The sequence below is a fragment of the Panulirus ornatus genome, chromosome 11, assembly GCF_036320965.1.
Source record: "Panulirus ornatus isolate Po-2019 chromosome 11, ASM3632096v1, whole genome shotgun sequence".
NCBI classification, from domain to species: domain Eukaryota; kingdom Metazoa; phylum Arthropoda; class Malacostraca; order Decapoda; family Palinuridae; genus Panulirus; species Panulirus ornatus.
This window is the reverse complement of record NC_092234.1, coordinates 19,655,136-19,681,888: the sequence shown is the minus strand read 5'-3', so window position 1 is coordinate 19,681,888 and position 26,753 is coordinate 19,655,136. Positions and strand designations below refer to the sequence as shown.

General features: G+C 42.9%; 1 protein-coding gene across 1 annotated transcript in view; it reads left to right on the top strand.

The window, feature by feature from the left end:
- The window catches only part of LOC139751130 (uncharacterized), a 95,565-nt gene that overhangs the window by 54,746 nt on the left and 14,066 nt on the right, over positions 1-26,753 (top strand). Inside the window, exon 4 of the mRNA XM_071666230.1 lies at positions 5,951-7,399. Within this exon, the coding sequence (XP_071522331.1) occupies positions 5,951-7,399 (1,449 nt within the window). The remainder of the gene's footprint in view (positions 1-5,950; positions 7,400-26,753) is intronic.

Here is a 26,753-nt window from a genome sequence, read left to right as displayed (position 1 = left end):
CCTTTTTTCTACAGTCGGTATACAATTTTGTATCGTCACTGGTAATCTCTGTGTGTGTAGCAGTGGGAGAGAGATGGTTTTACATCTGTTTTGGGTTCCCTGCCTCATTCCCGCATTGGACCCTGCCAGAATCATTCCTAAAAGTTACCTGAGAGTCGACCTGTACCTGTGCTTACCCACTACTTATACTGCCAGACTTGCCCCCAACTGACCCTACTTGACCTTTCTTTGCTAATTCCTCTGCCTTTGAGGTTATTGCTACTAGCCGAGGATCGCTACTGCCAAGATCCATCCATCCTGTACCTTGTTCCTCAGATCCTTTCACACTCAGATTCCCCCTGCACAGACCTACCCTTCACAGCTACTCCCTTACCCTTCCCCACTCTCCTAGTTCTTTCATTAGCTAGACCGTGATTTGCTCCTGAGTAGTTTCTCTTTATTGAAAAAAGTCCTAATATTCTCATCCACTGCTCTGTCAAGGTGGGCTTTTCCTATTCCATTAAAGTGAAGACCATCCCTAGCATACATAGATCTATCATAACTAAAATGGTCCCACAGGTCTATACTAAACACACTATCCTCATCCCTACAGAGAGCTTTGATTCTTCTGTTTCTCCCCAGCATTCTACTGAGGGTACAGAAATTGATGTCATATCTTGGCAGCAATCCTGATATTATGAGCTTCCTACAATTTTCCTTGAACTTGTTAACAAGTTTCTTGTACCTTGCTACTATTTCTTCCGGTCTTCCATTAACTGCATCGTTCATCCTCACCTGAATGACAAAAATCACATCCTCGGGCTTGTTTGAGACTGTGTCATCAAGCTTATCTAAGACGTGTTTTATCTTAGCACCTGCATAACACAAGCTCTTCCTATTTCTACCCTTCACACAGAACTTCTGCTCCTGATGTCTGACTATAGTTCCCGACCAGGATGATGCTATGATCATCCTGTACTTCATCTTCTAGTACGCTAAACCTATTGTGAGCGGTGAGTTCATTTGGTTGTTCGGTAATGTGGGGACAAGTTTTGCTGGCAGGTTGGAAGGTTGAAGTGTCACCCAGCTTTGTCTCTACGGTTGCTATATAACTATCTAAACTATCTACCTTAGATGATATTCCTCTGTCTCTTTCCTGTATCACAACTGCTTTTGCCGCTAAGAACCCAGCTTCTTCTTCCCACCCTTTCATCCTTATTAGTTTTTCCAAGGTTTTACTGTTTTTCCTATCACTCACTTTCAAATACGTTGTAGAACAAACAAGTGTACTTGCCTTCATCTTTGAGGAGAAAGTCCCTGGTGAACTCCTGATAGCATCTAGAGCAGGCAACTTGAGAAGGTGGAACCATATTTTAGGATTTTCACTGAGTTTTTAAAAATTATACTGATTCAAAAAGATTTCTCAAAGATTCAAGAGATTTCACCAAGATTTAATTAAGTGCATCATTAAGCGGCACGCAGAAAGACCTGTTTGAAACTGGGCTGGTGAGCACATCAGTAGAAAGCGACTAAAAGGGGAGGGAGTGGGGGGCTGGAAATCTTCACCTCTCGTTTTTTTATTTTCTGAAAGAAGGAATGGAGAAGGGGGCTAAGGGAGGATATTCCTTCAAAGGTTCAGTCCTCTGTTCTTGACGTTACCTCACTGACGCGGGAAATGGCGAATAGTATGAAAAGTATTTATTTGTACGTTATTTTTTTATTATTATTATTATGCTTAATCATTGTCTCGCGAGGTAGTACAAGGAACCAGAGGAAAGAATGGCCCAACCCACCCGCATACACATGTACATACATAAACTCCCACACACGCATATATACATACTGCATTTCAACGTATACATACTTAAACATACACAGACATATATACACAGTCTCTAGCTGTTATGTGTATATGTATGCAAATATGTATGAGTGGATGTGCCTTTCTTCGTTTGTTTCCTGATTTTACCTCGCTAACATGGGAAATTGTGATCAAGCATAAAGAAAACAGTTTATACAACACTGCCTTAAGCTTTTTATTTTATACCTAATTCCTTTGCTGCTTTAACAGGGTCAGGACAAGAACAAAATATTTACGATGTATTCCCTGTGTGTCATAGAAGGCAAGTGAAAGGGGTGGGGGGTTGGAAATCCTCCCATCCACTTTTTACTCTTCCAAAAGAAGGAAAAGAGAAGGGGGCCAAGTGATAATTTTCCCTTTTAAGGCTTGCTCCTCTGTTCTTGATGCTACCTCACTAGGGCTGGAAATGGCAAATATGTATGAACAAAGATCTATCATTTCTATGAATTTTATACCCCACCATATACCACAGTGGCAATATTACTTGGCTTCACCTGGTTAAGACTACACTGTGTCTTCTTCATTTAAGGTATTTTTTTTTTTTTTTTTTTTTTTTTTATACTTTGTCGCTGTCTCCCGCGTCTGCGAGGTAGCGCAAGGAAACAGACGAAAGAAATGGCCCAACCCTCCCCATACACATGTACTTACACACGTCCACACACGCAAATATACATACCTACACAGCTTTCCATGGTTTACCCCGGACGCTTCACATGCCCTGATTCAATCCACTGACAGCACGTCAACCCCTGTATACCACATCGCTCCAATTCACTCTATTCCTTGCCCTCCTTTCACCCTCCTGCATGTTCAGGCCCCGATCACACAAAATCCTTTTCACTCCATCTTTCCACCTCCAATTTGGTCTCCCTCTTCTCCTCGTTCCCTCCACCTCCGACACATATATCCTCTTGGTCAATCTTTCCTCACTCATTCTCTCCATGTGCCCAAACCATTTCAAAACACCCTCTTCTGCTCTCTCAACCATGCTCTTTTTATTTCCACACATCTCTCTTACCCTTACGTTACTTACTCGATCAAACCACCTCACACCACACATTGTCCTCAAACATCTCATTTCCAGCACATCCATCCTCCTGCGCACAACTCTATCCATAGCCCACGCCTCGCAACCATACAACATTGTTGGAACTACTATTCCTTCAAACATACCCATTTTTGCTTTCCGGGATAATGTTCTCGACTTCCACACATTTTTCAAGGCTCCCAAAATTTTCGCCCCCTCCCCCACCCTATGATCCACTTCCGCTTCCATGGTTCCATCCGCTGACAGATCCACTCCCAGATATCTAAAACACTTCACTTCCTCCAGTTTTTCTCCATTCAAACTCACCTCCCAATTGACTTGACCCTCAACCCTACTGTACCTAATAACCTTGCTCTTATTCACATTTACTCTTAACTTTCTTCTTCCACACACTTTACCAAACTCCGTCACCAGCTTCTGCAGTTTCTCACATGAATCCGCCACCAGCGCTGTATCATCAGCGAACAACAACTGACTCACTTCCCAAGCTCTCTCATCCCAACAGACTTCATACTTGCCCCTCTTTCCAAGACTCTTGCATTTACCTCCCTAACAACCCCATCCATAAACAAATTAAACAACCATGGAGACATCACACACCCCTGCCGCAAACCTACATTCACTGAGAACCAATCACTTTCCTCTCTTCCTACACGTACACATGCCTTACATCCTCGATAAAAACTTTTCACTGCTTCCAACAACTTGCCTCCCACACCATATATTCTTAATACCTTCCACAGAGCATCTCTATCAACTCTATCATATGCCTTCTCCAGATCCATAAATGCTACATACAAATCCATTTGCTTTTCTAAGTATTTCTCACATACATTCTTCAAAGCAAACACCTGATCCACACATCCTCTACCACTTCTGAAACCACACTGCTCTTCCCCAATCTGATGCTCTGTACATGCCTTCACCCTCTCAATCAATACCCTCCCATATAATTTACCAGGAATACTCAACAAACTTATACCTCTGTAATTTGAGCACTCACTCTTATCCCCTTTGCCTTTGTACAATGGCACTATGCACGCATTCCGCCAATCCTCAGGCACCTCACCATGAGTCATACATACATTAAATAACCTTACCAACCAGTCAACAATACAGTCACCCCCTTTTTTAATAAATTCCACTGCAATACCATCCAAACCTGCTGCCTTGCCGGCTTTCATATTCCGCAAAGCTTTTACTACCTCTTCTCTGTTTACCAAATCATTTTCCCTAACCCTCTCACTTTGCACACCACCTCGACCCAAACACCCTATATCTGCCACTCTGTCATCAGACACATTCAACAAACCTTCAAAATACTCATTCCATCTCCTTCTCACATCACCACTACTTGTTTTCACCTCCCCATTTACGCCCTTCACTGAAGTTCCCATTTGCTCCCTTGTCTTACGCACCGTATTTACCTCCTTCCAGAACATCTTTTTATTCTCCCTAAAATTTACTGATAGTCTCTCACCCCAACTCTCATTTGCCCTTTTTTTCACCTCTTGCACCTTTCTCTTGACCTCCTGTCTCTTTCTTTTATACTTCTCCCACTCAATTGCATTTTTTCCCTGCAAAAATCGTCCAAATGCCTCTCTCTTCTCTTTCACTAATACTCTTACTTCTTCATCCCACCACTCACTACCCTTTCTAAACAGCCCACCTCCCACTCTTCTCATGCCACAAGCATCTTTTGCGCAATCCATCACTGATTCCCTAAATACATCCCATTCCTCCCCCACTCCCCTTACTTCCATTGTTCTCACCTTTTTCCATTCTGTACACAGTCTCTCCTGATACTTCTTCACACAGGTCTCCTTCCCAAGCTCACTTACTCTCACCACCTTCTTCACCCCAACATTCACTCTTCTTTTCTGAAAACCCATACTAATCTTCACCTTAGCCTCCACAAGATAATGATCAGACATCCCTCCAGTTGCACCTCTCAGCACATTGACATCCAAAAGTCTCTCTTTCGCACGCCTGTCAATTAACACGTAATCCAATAACGCTCTCTGGCCATCTCTCCTACTTACATAAGTATACTTATGTATATCTCGCTTTTTAAACCAGGTATTCCCAATCATCAGTCCTTTTTCAGCACATAAATCTACAAGCTCTTCACCATTTCCATTTACAACACTGAACACCCCATGCATACCAATTATTCCCTCAACTGCCACATTACTCACCTTTGCATTCAAATCACCCATCACTATAACCCGGTCTCGTGCATCAAAACCGCTAACACACTCATTTAGCTGCTCCCAAAACACTTGCCTCTCATGATCTTTCTTCTCATGCCCAGGTGCATATGCACCAATAATCACCCACCTCTCTCCATCAACTTTCAATTTTACCCATATTAATCGAGAATTTACTTTCTTACATTCTATCACATACTCCCACAACTCCTGTTTTAGGAGTATTGCTACTCCTTCCCTTGCTCTTGTCCTCTCACTAACCCCTGACTTCACTCCCCAGACATTTCCAAACCACTCTTCCCCTTTACCCTTGAGCTTCGTTTCACTCAGAGCCAAAACATCCAGGTTCCTTTCCTCAAACATACTACCTATCTCTCCTTTTTTCACATCTTGGTTACATCCACACACATTTAGGCACCCCACTCTGAGCCTACGAGGAGGCTACGAGGTATTTAAGTACAATATTATCAAATAACTTGTTTCAAAGCAGTCTGTTTTGTCCTTGTTACGTTACTGAATATAGTATGGCCTTGGAGCTGCAGGAGCCCCTGATCAGAGGGGTTTTAGGGGTTACAGCCTCATGACACTTTTGACAAAGGGGTCCTTGAAGTAAAAGATTTATCTTTCAAACTGCAGAGACAGATTTTGAAGGGTTGATGTTACTACAGCCTTCACAATAAGAGGAAAGGCATATTTATGGGTGTTACTGAACTAGTTTATAAGTAATTGTGAATAGGATAGCCCTTTTTTTTGTTGATGCTGTTACTGAAACAGGTTTATTAGTAATTGTGAACTTGTAGTATTTGACATTGGTCTTTCAAAAGTTTTAGTAGGATTACTCATTTATTGCAGGCAAAAACTGAGACGCCAGGATTGTACTTGCTACAGAATGGTAAAGCAGAAGGTAGTGGAAACATTAACAGTCTCACCCATCTGGACCACAACAGTGAAAAGTCAGTTGATGAGAGGGATGCAGTCCGTAGTAAAGAAGATATGCGTGTGGGTAACTGCCCAGCACACCGTGGTTCCTGGTCAACTAGCAAGATGAAACATTCTCTCTCTACTCCTGAAGTTAGAAGCAAGTACATTCAAAAACATACCACCACAAAAGGATTAGATGACTCCAAGTTGTCTGTCATTCACCAGGTAAACTTCTCCAGCATGTCAAACACCTCTACCATTGTGGGAGATAAGGAAAACAATGATCCTGTTACAGTGCCTCATGATGGAAGTAAGGGAAGAAGTGCTACCGCCCTTGATACTAATAAGAAGGATCTGGATCAGAAGTCTTTAGAATTAAGCTGTAAACCTTTGTCATATTTTTTGGACAAAAACCCTAAGGAAATCAGGGGAGGAATAGAATCTAAAGTTTACAACACACAGATTCAGAGTATTTTTGAAAAAATAAAGCCATTCAATGGGGAAATTTTATTGAAAAAAGGTGAAACTTTCCTTTCTCCTGAAAACACGTTGAAAGAAAATGATCAAACTTATAAAAGTAGGTCATTACACAGGCATGTATCATCACAGAAAGAAAATGATCAAACTGATAAAAGTGGTTCATTACATAGGTATGTATCACAGCAGCAGAGTGGACTCTCAGATGTCAAGAGCCATGTTTTAGCATCCTTGCAGAAACAAGACAATATCTGTTCCCATGGGACCCAGAAAACTGCAGATGATCAGAAAATGCAAATGCTGAAACTGACAAATAACACTGCTGCAGGTACCGGCATAGCACAAAATACTGCATGTGTGGAGACAGCCCCAACTCCTGCCATAGAATCAGTCCACTCTATATCTGCTAAGGGCACTTCACAAACACTTGAACTTTGTCCTACTTCTTCAGAAGTATCTCGCTGTATTTCAAAAGCGAGTCCCCTTGATGGTGGATGTATGGGAAAGCCTTCTAGTAAGTCGGCAACAGAATGCATGCCGCTCATTGCCACACCTTCTAGCTCACAACACACCACAGCTGTAAGTTCACAGCACTCCACATCACAAAGTAATTCTGAGAACATTGTCATGTCAAAGACATCTCAGAACACTGTACCATACAGAGGTACACCACATGTTAATGTTATAAGTGATGGTATAAAAAGCAGCTTGGAGACACCAGGGCACTCAAGAAATGTCTCTCACCAGTTCCAGACTCCTTCTATTGGGAAACGAGCTTACCCACTGCCACCAACACCACCAACAGCACACAAGCTGAAGCAGATGGATCATATTGCCATAAAAGGAAAAGAATACCTGTTGCTGGGGTTGCTAGGAATGGGAGGATCCAGCAAAGTTTATGAGGTATAGTGATAGATTTTTCAGGTTGAGTATAAAGCTATGAGGTATTATAGCCAGCATAAGCTAACCAAATTCTAACAAACCAGGGTATTGAAGTTTTGGTATTGTAATGATAACCATGTAAATGCATTTCTTGTTAACCTAGCTCTAACCCATACTAACCTGAACTAACAAGACTGATAAAGTTCTGTTTTCTTATATTTAATGATTTCACTTTTTTTTTTTTTTGAGCTGAGACAGCATGGGTAGCTAAGGCCCTATTCAAGGCCATCCCATTAATGCTTTATGTATAAGAGCAAGGTAATTAGGTTCATTGGAGTTGAGGGACAGATTAATTGGTATGTAAATTTGAATTGAGAAAATAAAGTGTTTAGATATCTGGGAGTGCACTTGAGCAGTGAGTGGAACCATGGAAGCGGAAATGAGTTACAGGGTGGGGGAGGGGTTGTAGGTTCCGGGAGCGATAAAGAATGTGTGGAAGGATAGAATGTTTCTCGGAGAGCAAGAATGGGTATGTTTGAAGGAATAGTGGTTCCAACAATATTATATGGTTGTAAGGCATAAGCCATAGATGGGGATGTACAGAGGAGGATGGATAGTTGGAAATGAAATGTTTGAGGACAGAAAAACAGACAAAAAAAAGGCCACATTTGTTCACACTCAGTCTCTAGCTGTCATGTATAATGCACCGAAATCACAGCTCCCTATCCATATCCTGGCCCCCACTTACTTTTCTTTGGTTTACCCCAGATGTTTCACATGCCCTGGTTCAGTCCATTGACAGCTCATTGACCCTGGTATACCACATTGTACCTATTCACTCTATTCCTTTCCTTGCACGCCTCTCACCCTCCTGTATGTTCTGACCCTGATCACTCAAAATCCCCTTCACCCCATCCTTCCACCTACAGTTTGGTCTTCTGCTTCTCCTTGTTCCCTCCACTTCTGACATGTATATCCTCTGTCAATCTTTCCTCCCCCATTCTCTCCATATGTCCAGACCATTTCAATACACCCTCTTTTGCTCTCTCAACCACACTCTTTCTATTTCCACACATCTCTTACCCTTTCATTACTTACTTAAACAAATCATGCAGTATATTATCCTCAAACTTTTAATTTCCAACACATTACCCTCTGTACAACCCTATCTATGGCCTGTACCTTGCAACCATATAATATTGTTGGAACTACTATTCCTTCAAACATACTCATTTTTGCTCAGAGATAATGTTTTCTCCCTCCACACATTCTTCATTGCTCCTAGAACGTTTGACCACTCCCCCACCATGTGACTTGCTTTCGCAAACATGGTTCCATTCACAGCTAAGTCCACTTCCGGGAAGCTAAAAACTTCACTTCCAATTTTTCTCCATTCAAGCTGACATCCCGACTAACATGTCTCTCAACCCTACTGAACCTAATAACCTTGCTCTTATTCACATGAACTCTCAACTTCTCCTTTCACACTTTTTTCCAAACTCAGTCATCAACCTTTGCAGTTTCTCACTCGAATCAGCCACCAGAGCTGTATCATCGGCAAACAACAATTGACTTGCTTCCCAGGCCCTCTCATCCCCAACAGACTGCATACTCAACTCTTTCTCCAAAAAGAGACCAGATTGGAGGTGGAGGATGGAGTGAAAAAGATTTTGAGCAATTAGGGCCTGAACATACAGGAGGGTGAGAGGTATGCAAGGAATAGTGAATTGGAACGATGTGGTATACCGGGGTCAATGTGCTGTGAGTGACAACCAGGGCATGTGAAATGTCTAGGATAAACCATGGAAAGGTCTGTGGGGCCAGGATGTGTATAGGGAGCTGTGCTTTTGGTGCATTCCACATGACAGCTAGAGACTGAGTGTGCATGAATGTAGCCTTTTTTTTTTTTTTTTTTCTAATTTCCTGGTGCTACCTCAGTGGAGTGGGGGATAGGGATGCTGTTTCCTGTGGGGCGAGGTGGTGCCAGGAATGGATGAAGGCAAGCAAGTATGAATATGTATATGTGTATACAGGTACACCATCGACTTTCTGGCAACTGATGGTTCGGCACTGTCTTTAGTTCAGACAAAATTAAGTGAGGGAACTTGAAATTACCGCGGCCACCAGACTAGTTGATTGGGTGGCCACAGATGGCGTTGTGTGTAGGGCGTGCTTATTTGCATTCTTTACACTGCACTCGTTGGTGGTGATACCACAATTCTGTGAGATTCTTAGCTTATTTTGCTTACATTTAACTCTTGGTATGGCTTCTAAGACATATGAGAGTGTCAGTCATGGTGTCAGACATAAACACCAGTCCATATCGATCCAAGATAAAGTAGAACTGTTGAAAAAATGGACCATGGTGTTTCAATGCATCTGTGTAACATCTACAGTATTGGTTCATCAACTGTTTATGATATAAAGAAGCAGAGAAAATATTGAAATTTTATGCAGATAGCGATTCCAAGAAGCAAATGATGATTAGAGAAATTATAAAAGTTGGTAAGAGTACTGAGCACGATCAAGTGATGATGGAATGGTTCAACAGCATCGGAGTGATGGAATGATATTGTCATGTAGCATGATAGTGGACCAGGCTAAGTTGTTCCATAAAGAACTTAAATTACAACATGAGCATGACTATAGTGAAGGATTGCTTCAGAGATTCAAGAAGCTTCATGGAATTTCCATGAATAAAGTGTGCAGAGAAAAGCAGTCTACAAACCACAAAGGAGCTGCCAAGTATGTGGACAAATTTGCGAAACGTAGCTGATGAGCACCTCATGAGCACCTCAGTCCTGAGCAGGTGTATAGTGCATACAAAACTGCATTATTCTGGTGACACATACCTAGGAAAACACTAACAACAGATGAAGAAGACCCCACAGGATTCAAACGGGCGTATCAAGGGGAAATAACACCTATGGCAAGCACTGAAATTGCGCCCGTCCAAAGATATGACACCAATGTTTTTTATTTTTATTACCTCCGCTAAGGAGATTGTTTTTACCAGCTTTTGTTTGTCTGTGAGCAACTTTCAACAAAAGTTATGAACAAATTTTGATGAAATTTTCAAGGAAAGTCAGAAATGACACAAGAACCAATTGATTAGATTTTGGGAGTGATCATTATCTGGATCCAGGATGCCATTATGGAAATATCAATTTTTGTGAATAACTATTGAACTAATAATGATAGCAATGTGTTTCCAAATGACAAAGATATGTTTTCATAGTCAAGAAATCTAAATCTTTTAGATCTGAATCATTATCTGGATCCAGGACGCCATTACGCCACTGGCGGCCCCCTTCAAGTGGCGCCCAGGGCACCTGCCCTACCTACCATACCCTAGATACGCCACTGGATTCAAACAATCTAAGGACAGGCTTACCATCTTAGGGTGCTCAAATATTTGATATTTGTTTAATTTAAATTTGTAGCAGTCCATGGTATACTTTAGACACATGGGAGATGTATAATTAGTGGGTTAGAGTTGTGTTGATGAATTATTATTATGTGACCATGGTTAGTCTAGCAAAGTGGTTAATCCAACAAGGCTTTGGAACCAAGAGTGCCGGAAAATCGGTTGTGTACCTGTATATGTATATGTCTTTGTATGTATATGTATGTGTACATTTTTATGTATGTGTACATTTTTATATGTATATGTGCGTGTATGGCCTTTTATGTATATATATGCGTATATGAGTGGATGAGCCATTCTATGTTTCCTAGCGCTACCTCGTTGATGCGGGAAATGGCGAGAAAGAATACTTCCCATGCATTCCTCATGTATCGTAGAAGGCGACTAAAGGGGACAGGAGCGGGGGGGCTAGAAACACTCCCCTCCTTGTATTTTAACTTTCTAAAGGGGGAAACAGAAGGAGTCACGCAGGGAGTGCTCATCCTCCCCGAAGGCTCAGATTGGGGTGTCTAAATGTGTGTGGATGTAACCAAGATGAGGAAAAAGGAGAGATAGGTAGTATGTTTGAGGAAAGGAACCTGGATGTTTTGGCTCTGAGTGAAACGAAGCTCAAGGGTAAAGGGGCAGAGTGGTTTGGGAATGTCTTGGGAGTAAACTCAGGGGTTAGTGAGAGGACGAGAGCAAGGGAAGGAGTAGCACTACTCCTGAAACAGGAGTGGTGGGAGTATGTGATAGTGTAAGTAAACTCTAGATTGATATGGGTAGAACTGAAAGTGGATGAAGAGAGAGGGGTGATTATTGGTGCATATGCACCTGGGCATGAGAAGAAAGATCATGAGAGATAAGTGTTTTGGGAGCAGCTGAGTGAGTGTGTTAGTAGTTTTGATGCACGAGACCGGGTTATAGTGATGGGTGATTTGAATGCAAAGGTGAGTAATGTGGCAGTTGAGGGAATAATTGGTGTACATGGGGTGTTCAGTGTTGTAAATGGAAATGGTGAAGAGCTTGTAGATTTATGTGCTGAAAAAGGACTGATGACCGGGAATACCTGGTTTAAAAATGAGATATACATAAGTATATGCATGTAAGTAGGAGAGATGGCCAGAGAGCGTTATTGGATTACGTGTTAATTGATAGGTGCATGAAAGAGAGACTTTTGGATGTTAATATGTGCTGAGAGGTGCAACTGGAGGGATGTCTGATCATTATCTTGTGGAGGCAAAAGTGATTTGTAGAGGTTTTCAGAAAAGAAGAGAGAATGTTGGGGTGAAGAGAGTGGTGAGAGTAAGTGAGCTTGGGAAGGAGACTTGTGTGAGGAAGTACCAGGAGAGACTGAGTACGGAATGGAAAAAGGTGAGATTAAAGGACGTAAGGGGAGTTGGGGAGGAATGGGATGTATTTAGAGAATCAGTGATGGTTTGTGCAAAAGATTCTTATGGCATGAGAAGCGTGGGAGGTGGGCAGATTAGAAAGGGTAGTGAGTGGTGGGATGAAGAGGTAAGATTATTAGTGAAAGAGAAGAGAGAGGCATTTGGACGATTTTTGCTGGGAAATAATGCAAATGAGTGGGAGATGTATAAAAGAAAGAGGCAGGAGGTCAAGAGAAAGGTGCAAGAGGTGAAAAAGAGGGCAAATGAGAGTTGTGGTGAGAGAGTATCATTAAATTTTAGGGAGAATAAAAAGATGTTTTGGAAGGAGGTAGATAAAGTGCGTAAGACAAGGGAACAAATGGGAACATGAGTGAAGGGGGCAAATGGGGAGGTGATAACAAGTAGTGGTGATGTGAGAAGGAGATGGAGTGAGTATTTTTAAGGTTTGTTGAATGTGTTTGATGATAGAGTGGCAGATATAGGGTGTTTTGGTCAAGATGGTGTGCAAAGTGAGAGGGTTAGGGAAAATGATTTGGTAAACAGAGAAGAGGTAGTAAAAGCTTTGTGGAAGATGAAAGCTGGCAAGGCAGCGGGTTTGGATGGCATTGCAGTGGACTTTGTTTATTGAAAAAGGGGGTGACTGTATTGTTGACTGGTTGGTAAGATTATTTAATGTATGTATGACTCATGGTGAGGTGCCTGAGGATTGGCAAAATGCTTGCAGAGTGCCATTGTACAAAGGCAAAGGGGATAAAAAAGAGTGCTCAAATTACAGAGGTATAAGTTTGTTGAGTATTCCTGGTAAATTATATGGGAGGGTATTGATTGAGAGGGTGAAGGCATATACAGAGCATCAGATTGGGGAAGAGAAGTGTGGTTTCAGAAGTGGTAGAGGATGTGTGGATCAGGTGTTTGCTTTGAAGAATGTATGTGAGAAATACTTAGAAAAGCAAATGGATTTGTATGTAGCATTTATGGATCTGGATAAGGCATATGATAAGAGTTGATAAAGATGCTCTGTGGAAAGTATTAAGAATATATGGTGTGTGAGGCATGTTGTTAGAAGCAGTGAAAAGTTTTTGTCGAGAATGTAAGGCATCTGTACGTGTAGGAAAAGAGGAAAGTGATTGGTTCTCAGTGAATGTAGGTTTGTGGCAGGGGTGCATGATGTCTCCATGGTTGTTTAATTTGTTTATGGATGGGGTTGCTTAGGAGGCGAATGCAAGAGTTTTGGAAAGAGGGGCAAGTATGCAGTGTGTTGTGGATGAGAGAGCTTGGGAAGTGAGTCAGTTGTTGTTCGCTGATGATGCAGCACTGGTGGCTGATAAGTGTGAGAAACTGCAGAAGCTGGTGACTGAGTTTGGTAAAGTATGTGAAAGAAGAAAGCTGAGAGTAAATCTGAATAAGAGGAAGGTTATTAGGTACAGTAGGGATGAGGGACAAGTCAATTGGGAGGTAAGTTTGAATGGAGAGAAACTGTAGGAAGTGAAGTGTTTTAGATATCTGGGAGTGGATTTGGCAGCGTATGGAACCATGGAAGCGGAAGCGAATCATAATGTGGGGGAGGAGGCGAATGTTCTGGGAGCGTTGAAGAATGTGCGGAAGTCGAGAACGTTATCTTGGAAAGCAAAAATGGGTATGTTTGAAGGAATAGTGCTTCCAACAATGATATATGGTTGCGAGGCGTGGGCTGTAGATAGAGTTGTGTGGAGGAAGGTGGATGTGCTGGAAATGAGATGTTTGAGGACAGTATGTGGTGTGAGGCGGTTTGATCGAGTAAGTAATGAAAGGGTAAGAGAGATGTGTAGTAATAAAAAGAGTGTTGTTGAGAGAGCAGAGGGTGTTTTGAAATGGTTTGGTCACATGGAGAGAATGAGTGAGAAAATATTGACCAAGAGGATATATGTGTCAGAGGTGGAGTGAACGAGAAGTGTGAGAAATTGGAGGTGGAAAGATGGAGCGAAAAGGATTTTCAGTGATCGGCGCCTGAACATGCAGGAGGGTGAAAGGCATGCAAGGAATAGAGTGAATTGGAAAGATGTGGTGCACTGGGGTCGAAGTGCTGTCAGTGGATTGAACCAAACCAGGGCATGTGAAGCGTCTGGGGTAAACCATGGAAAGTTCTGTGGGGCCTGGATGTGGAAAGGGAGCTGTGGTGCATTATTACATGACAGCTAGAGACTAAGCGTGAACGAATGTGGCCTTTGTTGTCTTTCCTAGCTCTACCTCATGCACATGCGGGGGGAGGGGGTAGTTATTTCATGTGTGGTGGGGTGGCAACAGGAATCAATAAGGGTAGACAGTATGAATGATGTACATATGTATATGTCTGTGTGTGTATATATATGTATACGTTGAGATGTATAGGTATGTATATGTGTATGTGGATGTGTATGTATATACATGTGTATGTGGGTGGGTTGGGCCATTCTTTTGTCTGTTTCCTTGCACTACCTCGCTAACGTGGGAGACAGCGACAAAGTATAATAGATATAAGTGAATAAATGTAAATGAAATAATAATTTGTTATACATAATCACTGTTTCCTGTGTCAGCGAGTTAGTACCAGGAGAATAGACGAGGAATGGCCTATCCAGTCATATACACATACACATGCTGAAAAATGTATGGAAGGCAAGAGCGTTATCTCGGAAAGCAAAAATGGGTATGTTTGAAGAAATAGTGGTTCCGACAGTGTTGGATGGTTGTGAGGTGTGGGCCATAGATAGAGTGGATGTGTTGGAAATGAGATGTTTGAGGACAATATGTGGTGTGAGGTGGTTTGATCCAGTAAGAAATGAAAGGGTAAGAGATGTGTGTGGTAATAAAAAGAATGGTTGAGAGAGCAGAATAGGGTGTTTTGAAATGGTTTGGTCACATGGAGAGAATGAGTGAGGAAAGATTGACCAAGAGTATATATGTGTCAGAGGTGAAGGGAACGAGGAGAAGTGGAAGACCAAATTGGAGGAGGAAAGATGGAGTGAAAAAGATTTTGAGTGATCGGGCCCTGAACATGCAGGAGGGTGAAAGTGAGTTGTGTGGGGCCTGGATGTGGAAAGGGAGCTGTGGTTTCGATGCATTATTACATGACAGCTAGAGACTGAGTGTGAACAAATGTGGCCTTTGTTGTCTTTTGCTAGCGCTACCTTGCGCACATGAGGGGGGAAGGGGTAGTTATTTCATGTGTGGCGGGGTGGCGATGGGAATGAATAAAGGCAGACAGTATGAATTATGTACATGTGTATATATGTGTATGTCTGTGTGTGTATATATATGTATACGTTGAGATGTATAGGTATGTATATGTGTGTGATGACGTATATGTATATACATGTGTATGTGGGTGGGTTGAGCCATTCTTTCGTCGTGTTTCCTTGCCCTGCCTCACTAACGCGGGAGACAGCAGCAAAGCAAAATAAATAGAATGAATAAGTATGGGAGATGTATAAAAGAAAGAGACAGGAGGTCAGGAGAAAGGTGCAAGAGGTGAAAAAAGGGCAAATGAGACTTGGGGTGAGAGAGTATCATTAAATTTTAGGGGGAATAAAAAGATGTTCTGGAAGGAGGTAAATAAAGTGTGCAAGACAGGGAGCAAATGGGAACTTCAGTGAAGGGCGCTAATGGGGAGGTGATAACAAGTAGTGGTGATGTGAGAAGGAGATGGAGTGAGTATTTTGAAGGTTTGTTGAATGTGTTTGATGATAGAGTGGCAGATATAGGGTGTTTTGGTCGAGGTGGTGTGCAAAGTGAGAGGGTTAGGGAAAATGATTTGGTAAACAGAGAAGAGGTAGTAAAAGCTTTGCGGAAGATGAAAGCCGGCAAGGCAGCAGGTTTGGATGGTATTGCAGTGGAATCTATTAAAAAAGGGGGTGACTATTGTTGACTGGTTGGTAAGGTTATTTAATGTATGTATGACTCATGGTGAGGTGCCTGAGGATTGGCGGAATGCGTGCATGGTGCCATTGTACAAAGGCAAAGGGGATAAGAGTGAGTGCTCAAATTACAGAGGTATAAGTTTGTTGAGTATTCCTGGTAAATTATATGGAAGGGTATTGATTGAGAGGGTGAAGGCATGTACAGAGCATCAGATTGGGGAAGAGCAGTGTGGTTTCAGAAGTGGTAGAGGATGTGTGGATCAGGTGTTTGCTTTGAAGAATGTATGTGAGAAATACTTAGAAAAGCAAATGGACTTGTATGTAGCATATTTGGATCTGGAGAAGGCATATGATAGAGTTGATAGAGATGCTCTGTGGAAGGTATTAAGAATATATGGTGTGGGAGGCAAGTTGTTAGAAGCAGTGAAAAGTTTTTATCGAGGATGTAAGGCATGTGTACGTGTAGGAAGAGAGGAAAGTGATTGGTTCTCAGTGAATGTAGGTTTGCGGCAGGGTTGTGTGATGTCTCCATGGTTGTTTAATTTGTTTATGGATGGGGTTGTTAGGGAGGTGAATGCAAGAGTTTTGGAAAGAGGGGCAAGTATGCAGTCTGTTGTGGATGAGAGAGCTTGGGAAGTGAGTCAGTTGTTGTTTGCTGATGATACAGCGCTGGTGGCTGATTCATGTGAGAAACTGCAGAAGCTGGTGACTGAGTATGGTAAAGTGTGTGAAAGAAGAAAGTTAAGAGTAAATGTGAATAAGAGGAAGGTTATTAGGTACAGTAAGGTTGAGGGTCAAGTCAATTGGGAGGTAAGTTTGAATGGAGAAAAACTGGAGGAAGTAAAGTGTTTTAGATATCTGGGAGTGGATCTGGCAGCGGATGGAACCATGGAAGCAGAAATGAATCATAGGGTGGGGGAGGGGGCAAAAATCCTGGGAGCCTTGAAGAATGTGTGGAAGTCGAGAACATTATCTCTGAAAGCAAATATGGGTATGTTTGAAGGAATAGTGGTTCCAACAATGTTGTATGGTTGCGAGGCGTGGGCTATGGATAGAGTTGTGCGCAGGAGGGTGGATGTGCTGGAAATGAGATGTTTGAAGACAGTGTGTGGTGTCAGGTGGTTTGATCGAGTAAGTAACGTAAGGGTAAGAGAGATGTATGGAAATAAAAAGAGCGTGGTTGAGAGAGCAGAAGAGGGTGTTTTGAAATGGTTTGGGCACATGGAGAGAATGAGTGAGGAAAGATTGACCAAGAGGATATATGTGTCGGAGGTGGAGGGAACGAGGAGAAGTGGGAGACCAAATTGGAGGTGGAAAGATGGAGTGAAAAAGGTTTTGAGTGATCGGGGCCTGAACATGCAGGAGGGTGAGAGGCGGGCAAGGAATAGAGTGAATTGGATCGATGTGGTATACCTGGGTTGACGTGCTGTCAGTGGATTGAATCAGGGCATGTGAAGCGTCTGCGGTAAACCATGGAAAGTTGTGTGGGGCCTGGATGTGGAAAGGGAGCTGTGGTTTCGAGCATTATTGCATGACAGCTAGAGACTGAGTGTGAACGAATGGGGCCTTTGTTTTCTTTTCCTAGCGCTACTTCACACACATAAGGGGGGAGGAGGGTGGTATTCCATGTGTGGCGAGGTGGCGATGGAAATGAATAAAGGCACACAGTGTGAATTGTGTGCATGGGTATATATGTATGTGTCTGTGTGTGTATATATATATATATATATATATATATGTACATTGAGATGTTTAGGTATGTTTATTTGCATGTGTGGACGTGTATATATATACATGTGTATGGGGGTGGGTTGGGTCATTTCTTTCGTCTGTTTCTTTGCGCTACCTCGCAAACGCGGGAGACAGCGACAAAGCAAAAATAAAAAAAAGCAAAATTTTTTCTTTCAAGCTATTCGCCATTTCCCGCATTAGCAAGGTAGCGTTAAGAACAGAGGACTGGGCTTTTGAGGGAATATCCTCACCTGGCCCCCTTCTCTGTTCTTTCTTTTGGAAAAAAAAAAGGGAGGATTTCCAGCCCCCGCTCCCTCCCCTTTTAATCGCCTTCTACGACACGCAGGGAATACGTGGGAAGTATTCTTTCTCCCCTGTCCCCAGGAGGCATATATATATATATATATATATATATATATATATATATATATATATATATATATATATATATATATATATATCAAACCACCTCACACCACACATTGTCCTCAAACATCTCATTTCCAGCACATCCATCCTCCTGTGCACAACTCTATCCATAGCCCACGCCTCGCAACCATGCAACATCGTTGGAACCACTATTCCTTCAAACATACCCGTTTTTGCTTTCCGAGATAATGTTCTCGACTTCCACACATTCTTCAAGGCTCCCAGGATTTTCGCCCCCTCCCCCACCCTATGATCCACTTCCACTTCCATGGTTCCATCCGCTGCCAGATCCACTCCCAGATATCTAAAACACTTTACTTCCTCCAGTTTTTCTCCATTCAAACTTACCTCCCAACTGACTTGACCCTCAACCCTACTGTACCTAATAACCTTGCTCTTATTCACGTTTACTCTTAACTTTCTTCTTTCACACACTTTACCAAACTCAGTCACCAGCCTCTGCAGTTTCTCACATGAATCAGCCACCAGCGCTGTATCATCAGCGAACAACAACTGACTCACTTCCCAAGCTCTCTCATCCCCAACAGACTTCATACTTGCCCCTCTTTCCAAAACTCTTGCATTCACCTCCCTAACAACCCCATCCATAAACAAATTAAACAACCATGGAGACATCACACACCCCTGCCGCAAACCTACATTCACTGAGAACCAATCACTTTCCTCTCTTCCTACACGTACACATGCCTTACATCCTCGATAAAAACTTTTCACTGCTTCTAACAATGTGCCTCCCACACCATATATTCTTAATACCTTCCACAGAGCATCTCTATCAACTCTATCATATGCCTTCTCCAGATCCATAAATGCTACATACAAATCCATTTGCTTTTCTAAGTATTTCTCACATACATTCTTCAAAGCAAACACCTGATCCACACATCCTCTACCACTTCTGAAACCACACTGCTCTTCCCCAATCTGATGCTCTGTACATGCCTTCACCCTCTCAATCAATACCCTCCCATATAATTTGCCAGGAATACTCAACAAACTTATACCTCTGTAATTTGAGCACTCACTCTTATCCCCTTTGCCTTTGTACAATGGCACTATGCACGCATTCCGCCAATCCTCAGGCACCTCACCATGAGTCATACATACATTAAATAACCTTACCAACCAGTCAACAATACAGTCACCCCCTTTTTTAATAAATTCCACTGCAATACCATCCAAACCTATCGCTGTCTCCCACGTTTGAGAGGTAGCGCAAGGAAACAGACGAAAAAAATGTCCCAACCCACCCCCATACACATGTATATACATACACGTCCACACATGCAAATATACATACCCATACATCTCAATGTACACATATATATACACACACAGACACCTATATATATACACATGCACACAATTCACACTGTCTGCCTTTATTCATTCCCATCGCCACCTTGCCATACATGGAATACCATCCCCCTCCCCCCTCATGTGTGCGAGGTAGCGCTAGGAAAAGACAACAAAGGCCCCATTCGTTCACACTCAGTCTCTAGCTGTCATGTTATAATGCCCGAAACCACAGCTCCCTTTCCACATCCAGGCCCCACACAACTTTCCATGGTTTACCCCAGACGCTTCACCTGCCCTGATTCAATCCATTGACAGCACTTCGACCCCGGTATACCACATCGATCCAATTCACTATTCCTTGCCCTCCTTTCACCCTCTTGCATGTTCAGGCCCCGACCACTCAAAATCTTTTTCACTCCATCTTTCCACCTCCAATTTGGTCTCCCACTTCTCCTCATTCCCTCCACCTCCGACACATATATCCTCTTGGTCTGTCTTTCCTCCCTCATTCTCTCCATGTGCCCAAACCATTTCAAAACACCCTCTTCTGCTCTCTCAACCACGCTCTTTTTATTTCCACACATCTCTCTTTCCCTTACATTACTTACTGGATCAAACTACCTGACACCACATATTGTCCTCAAACATCTCATTTCCAGCACATCCACCCTCCTGCACACAACTCTATCCATAGCCCATGCCTCGCAACCATACAACATTGTTGGAACCACTATTCCTTCAAACATACCCATTTTTGCTTTCTGAGATAATGTTCTCAACTTCCACACATTCTTCAAGGCTCCCAGGATTTTTGCCCCCTCCCCCACCCTATGATTCACTTCCACTTCCATGGTTCCATCCGCTGCCAAATCCACTCCCAGATATCTAAAACACTTTACTTCCTCCCGTTTCTCTCCATTCAAACTTACCTCCCAATTGACTTGACCCTCAACCCTACTGTATCTAATAACCTTGCTCTTATTCACATTTACTCTTAACTATCTTCTTTCACGCACTTTACCATACTCAGTCACCAGCTTCTGCAGTTTCTCACATGAATCAGCCACCAGCGCTGAATCATCAGCGAACAACAACTGACTCACTTCCCAAGCTCTCTCATCCCCAACAGACTTCATACTTGCCCCTCTTTCCAAAACTCTTGCATTCACCTCCCTAACAACGCCATCCATAAACAAATTAAACAACCATGGAGACATCACACACCCCTGCCGCAAACCTACATTCACTGAGAACCAATCACTTTCCTCTCTTCCTACACGTACACATGCCTTACATCCTCGATAAAAACTTTTCACTGCTTCTAACAACTTGCCTCCCACACCATATATTCTTATACCTTCCACAGAGCATCTCTATCAACTCTATCATATGCCTTCTCCAGACCCATAAATGCTACATACTAATCCATTTGCTTTTCTAAGTATTTCTCACATACATTCTTCAAAGCAAACACCTGATCCACACATCCTCTACCACTTCTGAAACCACACTGCTCTTCCCTAATCTGATGCTCTGTACATGCCTTCACCCTCTCAATCAATACCCTCCCATATAATTTATATATATGAATTATCCCTAGGGATAGGGGAGAAAGAATACTTCCCACGTATTCCATGTGTGTCGTAGAAGGTGACTAAAAGGGGAGGGAGCAGGTGGCTGGAAATCTCTCTCTCTCTCTCTCTCTCTCTCTCTCTCTCTCTCTCTCTCTCTCTCTCTCCTCTCTCTCTCTCTCTCTCTCTCTCTCTCTCTCTCCTCTCTCTCTCTCCCTCTCTCTCTCTCTCCTCTCTCCTCTCTCTCTCTCTCTCTCTCTCTCTCTCTCTCTCTCTCTCTCTCCTCTCTCTCCTCTCTCTCTCTCTCTCTCTCTCTCTCTCTCTCTCTCTCTCTCTCTCTCTCTCTCTCCCTCCCTCTCTCTCTCCTCCCTCTCTCTCTCTCTCTCTCTCTCTCTCTCTCTCTCTCTCTCTCTCTCTTCTTTTTCAAAGGGAGAACAGAGAAGGGCTGGGTTGTGGATGTTCCCTCAAAGGCCCAGTCCACTGTTCTTAACGCTACCTCGCTGATGCGGGAAATGGTGAATAGTATGAAAGAAAGAAATGTATAAAAATATTCTATATATTCATTTATTATACTTTATCATTGTCTCCCGTGTTAGTGAGGTAGTGCAAGGAAACAGACGAAAGAATGGCCCAACCCACCCACATACACACGTATATACATACACGTCCACACATGCAAATATACATACCTATACATCTCAACGTATACATATATATACATTCACAGACATATACATATATACACATGTACATAATTCATACTGTTTACCCTTATTCATTCCCGTCGCGACCCCGCCACACATGAAATGGAAACCCCCTCCCCCCGCATGTGCGCAAGGTAGCGCTTGGAAAAGTCAACAAAGGCCACATTCGTTCACACTCAGTCTCTAGCTGTCATGTATAATGCACTGAAACCACAGCTCCCTTTCCACATCCAGGCCCCACAAATCTTTTCATGGTTTACCCCAGATGCTTCACATACCTTGGTTCAATCCATTGACAGCATGTTGACCCCGGTATACCACATCGTTACGATTCACTATTCCTTGCCCTCCTTTCACCCTCTTGCATGTTCAGGCCCCGACCACTCAAAATCTTTTTCACTCCATCTTTCCACCTCCAATTTGGTCTCCCACTTCTCCTCATTCCCTCCACCTCCGACACATATATCCTCTTGGTCTGTCTTTCCTCCCTCATTCTCTCCATGTGCCCAAACCATTTCAAAACACCCTCTTCTGCTCTCTCAACCACGCTCTTTTTATTTCCACACATCTCTCTTTCCCTTACATTACTTACTGGATCAAACTACCTGACACCACATATTGTCCTCAAACATCTCATTTCCAGCACATCCACCCTCCTGCACACAACTCTATCCATAGCCCATGCCTCGCAACCATACAACATTGTTGGAACCACTATTCCTTCAAACATACCCATTTTTGCTTTCTGAGATAATGTTCTCAACTTCCACACATTCTTCAAGGCTCCCAGGATTTTTGCCCCCTCCCCCACCCTATGATTCACTTCCACTTCCATGGTTCCATCCGCTGCCAAATCCACTCCCAGATATCTAAAACACTTTACTTCCTCCCGTTTCTCTCCATTCAAACTTACCTCCCAATTGACTTGACCCTCAACCCTACTGTATCTAATAACCTTGCTCTTATTCACATTTACTCTTAACTATCTTCTTTCACGCACTTTACCATACTCAGTCACCAGCTTCTGCAGTTTCTCACATGAATCAGCCACCAGCGCTGAATCATCAGCGAACAACAACTGACTCACTTCCCAAGCTCTCTCATCCCCAACAGACTTCATACTTGCCCCTCTTTCCAAAACTCTTGCATTCACCTCCCTAACAACGCCATCCATAAACAAATTAAACAACCATGGAGACATCACACACCCCTGCCGCAAACCTACATTCACTGAGAACCAATCACTTTCCTCTCTTCCTACACGTACACATGCCTTACATCCTCGATAAAAACTTTTCACTGCTTCTAACAACTTGCCTCCCACACCATATATTCTTAATACCTTCCACAGAGCATCTCTATCAACTCTATCATATGCCTTCTCCAGATCCATAAATGCTACATACTAATCCATTTGCTTTTCTAAGTATTTCTCACATACATTCTTCAAAGCAAACACCTGATCCACACATCCTCTACCACTTCTGAAACCACACTGCTCTTCCCTAATCTGATGCTCTGTACATGCCTTCACCCTCTCAATCAATACCCTCCCATATAATTTATATATATGAATTATCCCTAGGGATAGGGGAGAAAGAATACTTCCCACGTATTCCATGTGTGTCGTAGAAGGTGACTAAAAGGGGAGGGAGCAGGTGGCTGGAAATCCTCTCTCTCTCTCTCTCTCTCTCTCTCTCTCTCTCTCTCTCTCTCTCTCTCTCTCTCTCTCTCTCTCTCTCTCTCTCTCTCTCTCTCTCTCTCTCTCTCTCTCCCTCTCTCTCTCTCTCTCTCTCCTCTCTCTCTCTCTCTCTCTCTCTCTCTCTCTCTCTCTCTCTCTCTCTCTCTCTCTCTCTCTCTCCCTCTCTCTCTCTCTCTCTCTCTCTCTCTCTCTCTCTCTCTCTCTCTCTCTCTCTCTCCCTCCCTCTCTCTCTCCCTCCCTCTCTCTCTCTCTCTCTCTCTCTCTCTCTCTCTCTCTCTCTCTCTCTCTTTTTTCAAAGGGAGGAACAGAGAAGGGCTGGGTGTGGATGTTCCCTCAAAGGCCCAGTCCACTGTTCTTAACGCTACCTCGCTGATGCGGGAAATGGTGAATAGTATGAAAGAAAGAAATGTATAAAAATATTCTATATATTCATTTATTATACTTTATCATTGTCTCCCGTGTTAGTGAGGTAGTGCAAGGAAACAGACGAAAGAATGGCCCAACCCACCCACATACACACGTATATACATACACGTCCACACATGCAAATATACATACCTATACATCTCAACGTATACATATATATACATTCACAGACATATACATATATACACATGTACATAATTCATACTGTTTACCCTTATTCATTCCCGTCGCGACCCCGCCACACATGAAATGGAAACCCCCTCCCCCCGCATGTGCGCAAGGTAGCGCTTGGAAAAGTCAACAAAGGCCACATTCGTTCACACTCAGTCTCTAGCTGTCATGTATAATGCACTGAAACCACAGCTCCCTTTCCACATCCAGGCCCCACAAATCTTTTCATGGTTTACCCCAGATGCTTCACATACCTTGGTTCAATCCATTGACAGCATGTTGACCCCGGTATACCACATCGTTACGATTCACTCTATTTCTTGCACGTCTTTCACCCTCCTGCATGTTCAGGCCCTGATCACTCAAAATTTTTCTCACTCCATCTTTCCATCTCCAATTTGGTCTCCCACTTATCCCCGTTCCCTCCAACTCTGACACATATATCCTCTTTGTCAATCTTTCGTCACTCATTCTCTCCATGTGACCAAACCATTTCAAAACACCCTCTTCTGCTCTCTCAACCACTCTCTTTTTACTACCACACAACTCTCTTACCCTTTCATTACTTACTCGATCAAACCACCTCTCACCACATATTGTCCTCAAACATCCCATTTCCAGAACATCCACTCTCCTCCGCACAACCCTATCTATAGCCCACACCTCGCAATCATACAACATTGTTGGAATCACTATTCCTTCAAACATACTCATTTTTGCTTTCCAAGATAATGTTCTTGACTTCCACACACTTTTCAACACTCCCAGAACTTTCGCACCCTCCCCCACCCTATGATTCACTCCCGCTTCCATGGATCCATCCGCTGCCAAATCCACTCCCAGATATCTAAAACACTTCACTTCCTCCAGTTTTTCTCCATTCAAACTTACCTCCCACTTGACTTGTCCCTCAACCCTACTGTACCTAATAACCTTGCTCTTATTCACATTTACTCTCAGCTTTCTTCTTTCACACACTTTACCAAACTCAGTTACCAGCTTCTGCAGTTTCTCACCCGAATCAGCCACCAACGCTGTATCATCAGCGAACAACAATTGACTCACTTCCGAAGCTCTCTCATCCACAACAGACTGCGTACTTGCAATTCTATCCAATTCTCCTCCCTAACAACCTCATTCATAAACAAATTAAACAAGCATGTAGACATCACACACCCATGCTGCAAACCAACATTCACTGAGAACTAATCACTTTTTCCTCTCTTCCTACTCGTACACATGCCTTACATTCTCGATAAAAAACTTTTCACTGCCTCTAACAACTTGCCTCCCACACCATATATTCTTAATATCTTCCGCAGAGCATCTCTGTCCACTCTATCATATGCCTTCTCCAGATCCATAAATGCTACATACAAATCCATTTACTTTTCTAAGTATTTCTCATACATTCTTCAAAGCAAACACCTGATCCACACATCCTATACCACCTGTGAAACCACACTGCTCTTCCCCACTCTGAGGCTCTGTATGTGCCTTCACCCTCTCAATCAATACCCTTCCATATAATTTACCAGGAATACTCAACAAACTTATACCTGTGTAATTTGAGCACTCACTTTTATCCCCTTTGCCTTTGTACATTGGCACTTATGGAAGCATTATACTGTCGCTGATGGAAGCATTATACTTTGTCGCTGTCTTCCGCGTTGGCTACGCAGTGCAAGGAAATAGATGAAAGAATGGCCCAACCCACCCGCATATACATGTATATACATACACGTCCACACGCACATATACTTACCTATACATCTCAACGTATACGTATATATACACACACAGACATATACATATATACACATATACATAATTCATACTGTATGCACTTATTCATTCCCGTCACCATCCCAACACACATGAAATGACAACCACTTCCCCCCCCCCCCCCACATGTACGTGGGGTAGCAACAGGAAAAGAGAACAAAGGCCACATTCATTCATACTCAGCCGTTAGCTGTCATGTATAATGCGCCGAAACCACAGCTCCCTTTCCACATCCAGGCCCCACAAAACTCTCCATGGTTTACCCCATACACTTCACATGCCCAGTTCAATCCACTGACAGGAAATCAACCCCGATATACCACATCATTCTAATTCACTTTATTACTTGTACGCCTTTCACCCTCCTGCATGTTTAGGCCCCGATCACTCAAAATCTTTTTCACTCCATCTTTCCACCTCCAATTTGGTCTTCCACTTCTCGTTCCCTCCACCTCTGACACATATATCCTCATGGTCAATCTTTCTTCACTCATTCTCTCCTTGTGACCACACCATTTCAAAACACCCTGTTCTGCTCTCTCAACCACACACTTTTTTATTCCCACACATCTCTCTTACCTTTTCATTACTTAATCGATCAAACCACCTCACACCACATATTGTCCTTAAACATCTCATTTCCAGCACATCCACCCTCCTCCGCACAACTCTGTCTATAGACCACGCCTCACAACCACATATCATTGTTGGAACCACTATTCCTTCAAACATACCTAGTTTTGCTTTCTGAGATAACCTTCTCGCCTTCCACACATTCTTCAGCGCTCCTAGAACTTTCGCCCCCTCCCCCCCATGACTCACTTCTGCTTCCATGGTTCCATATGCTGCCACATCCACTCCCCG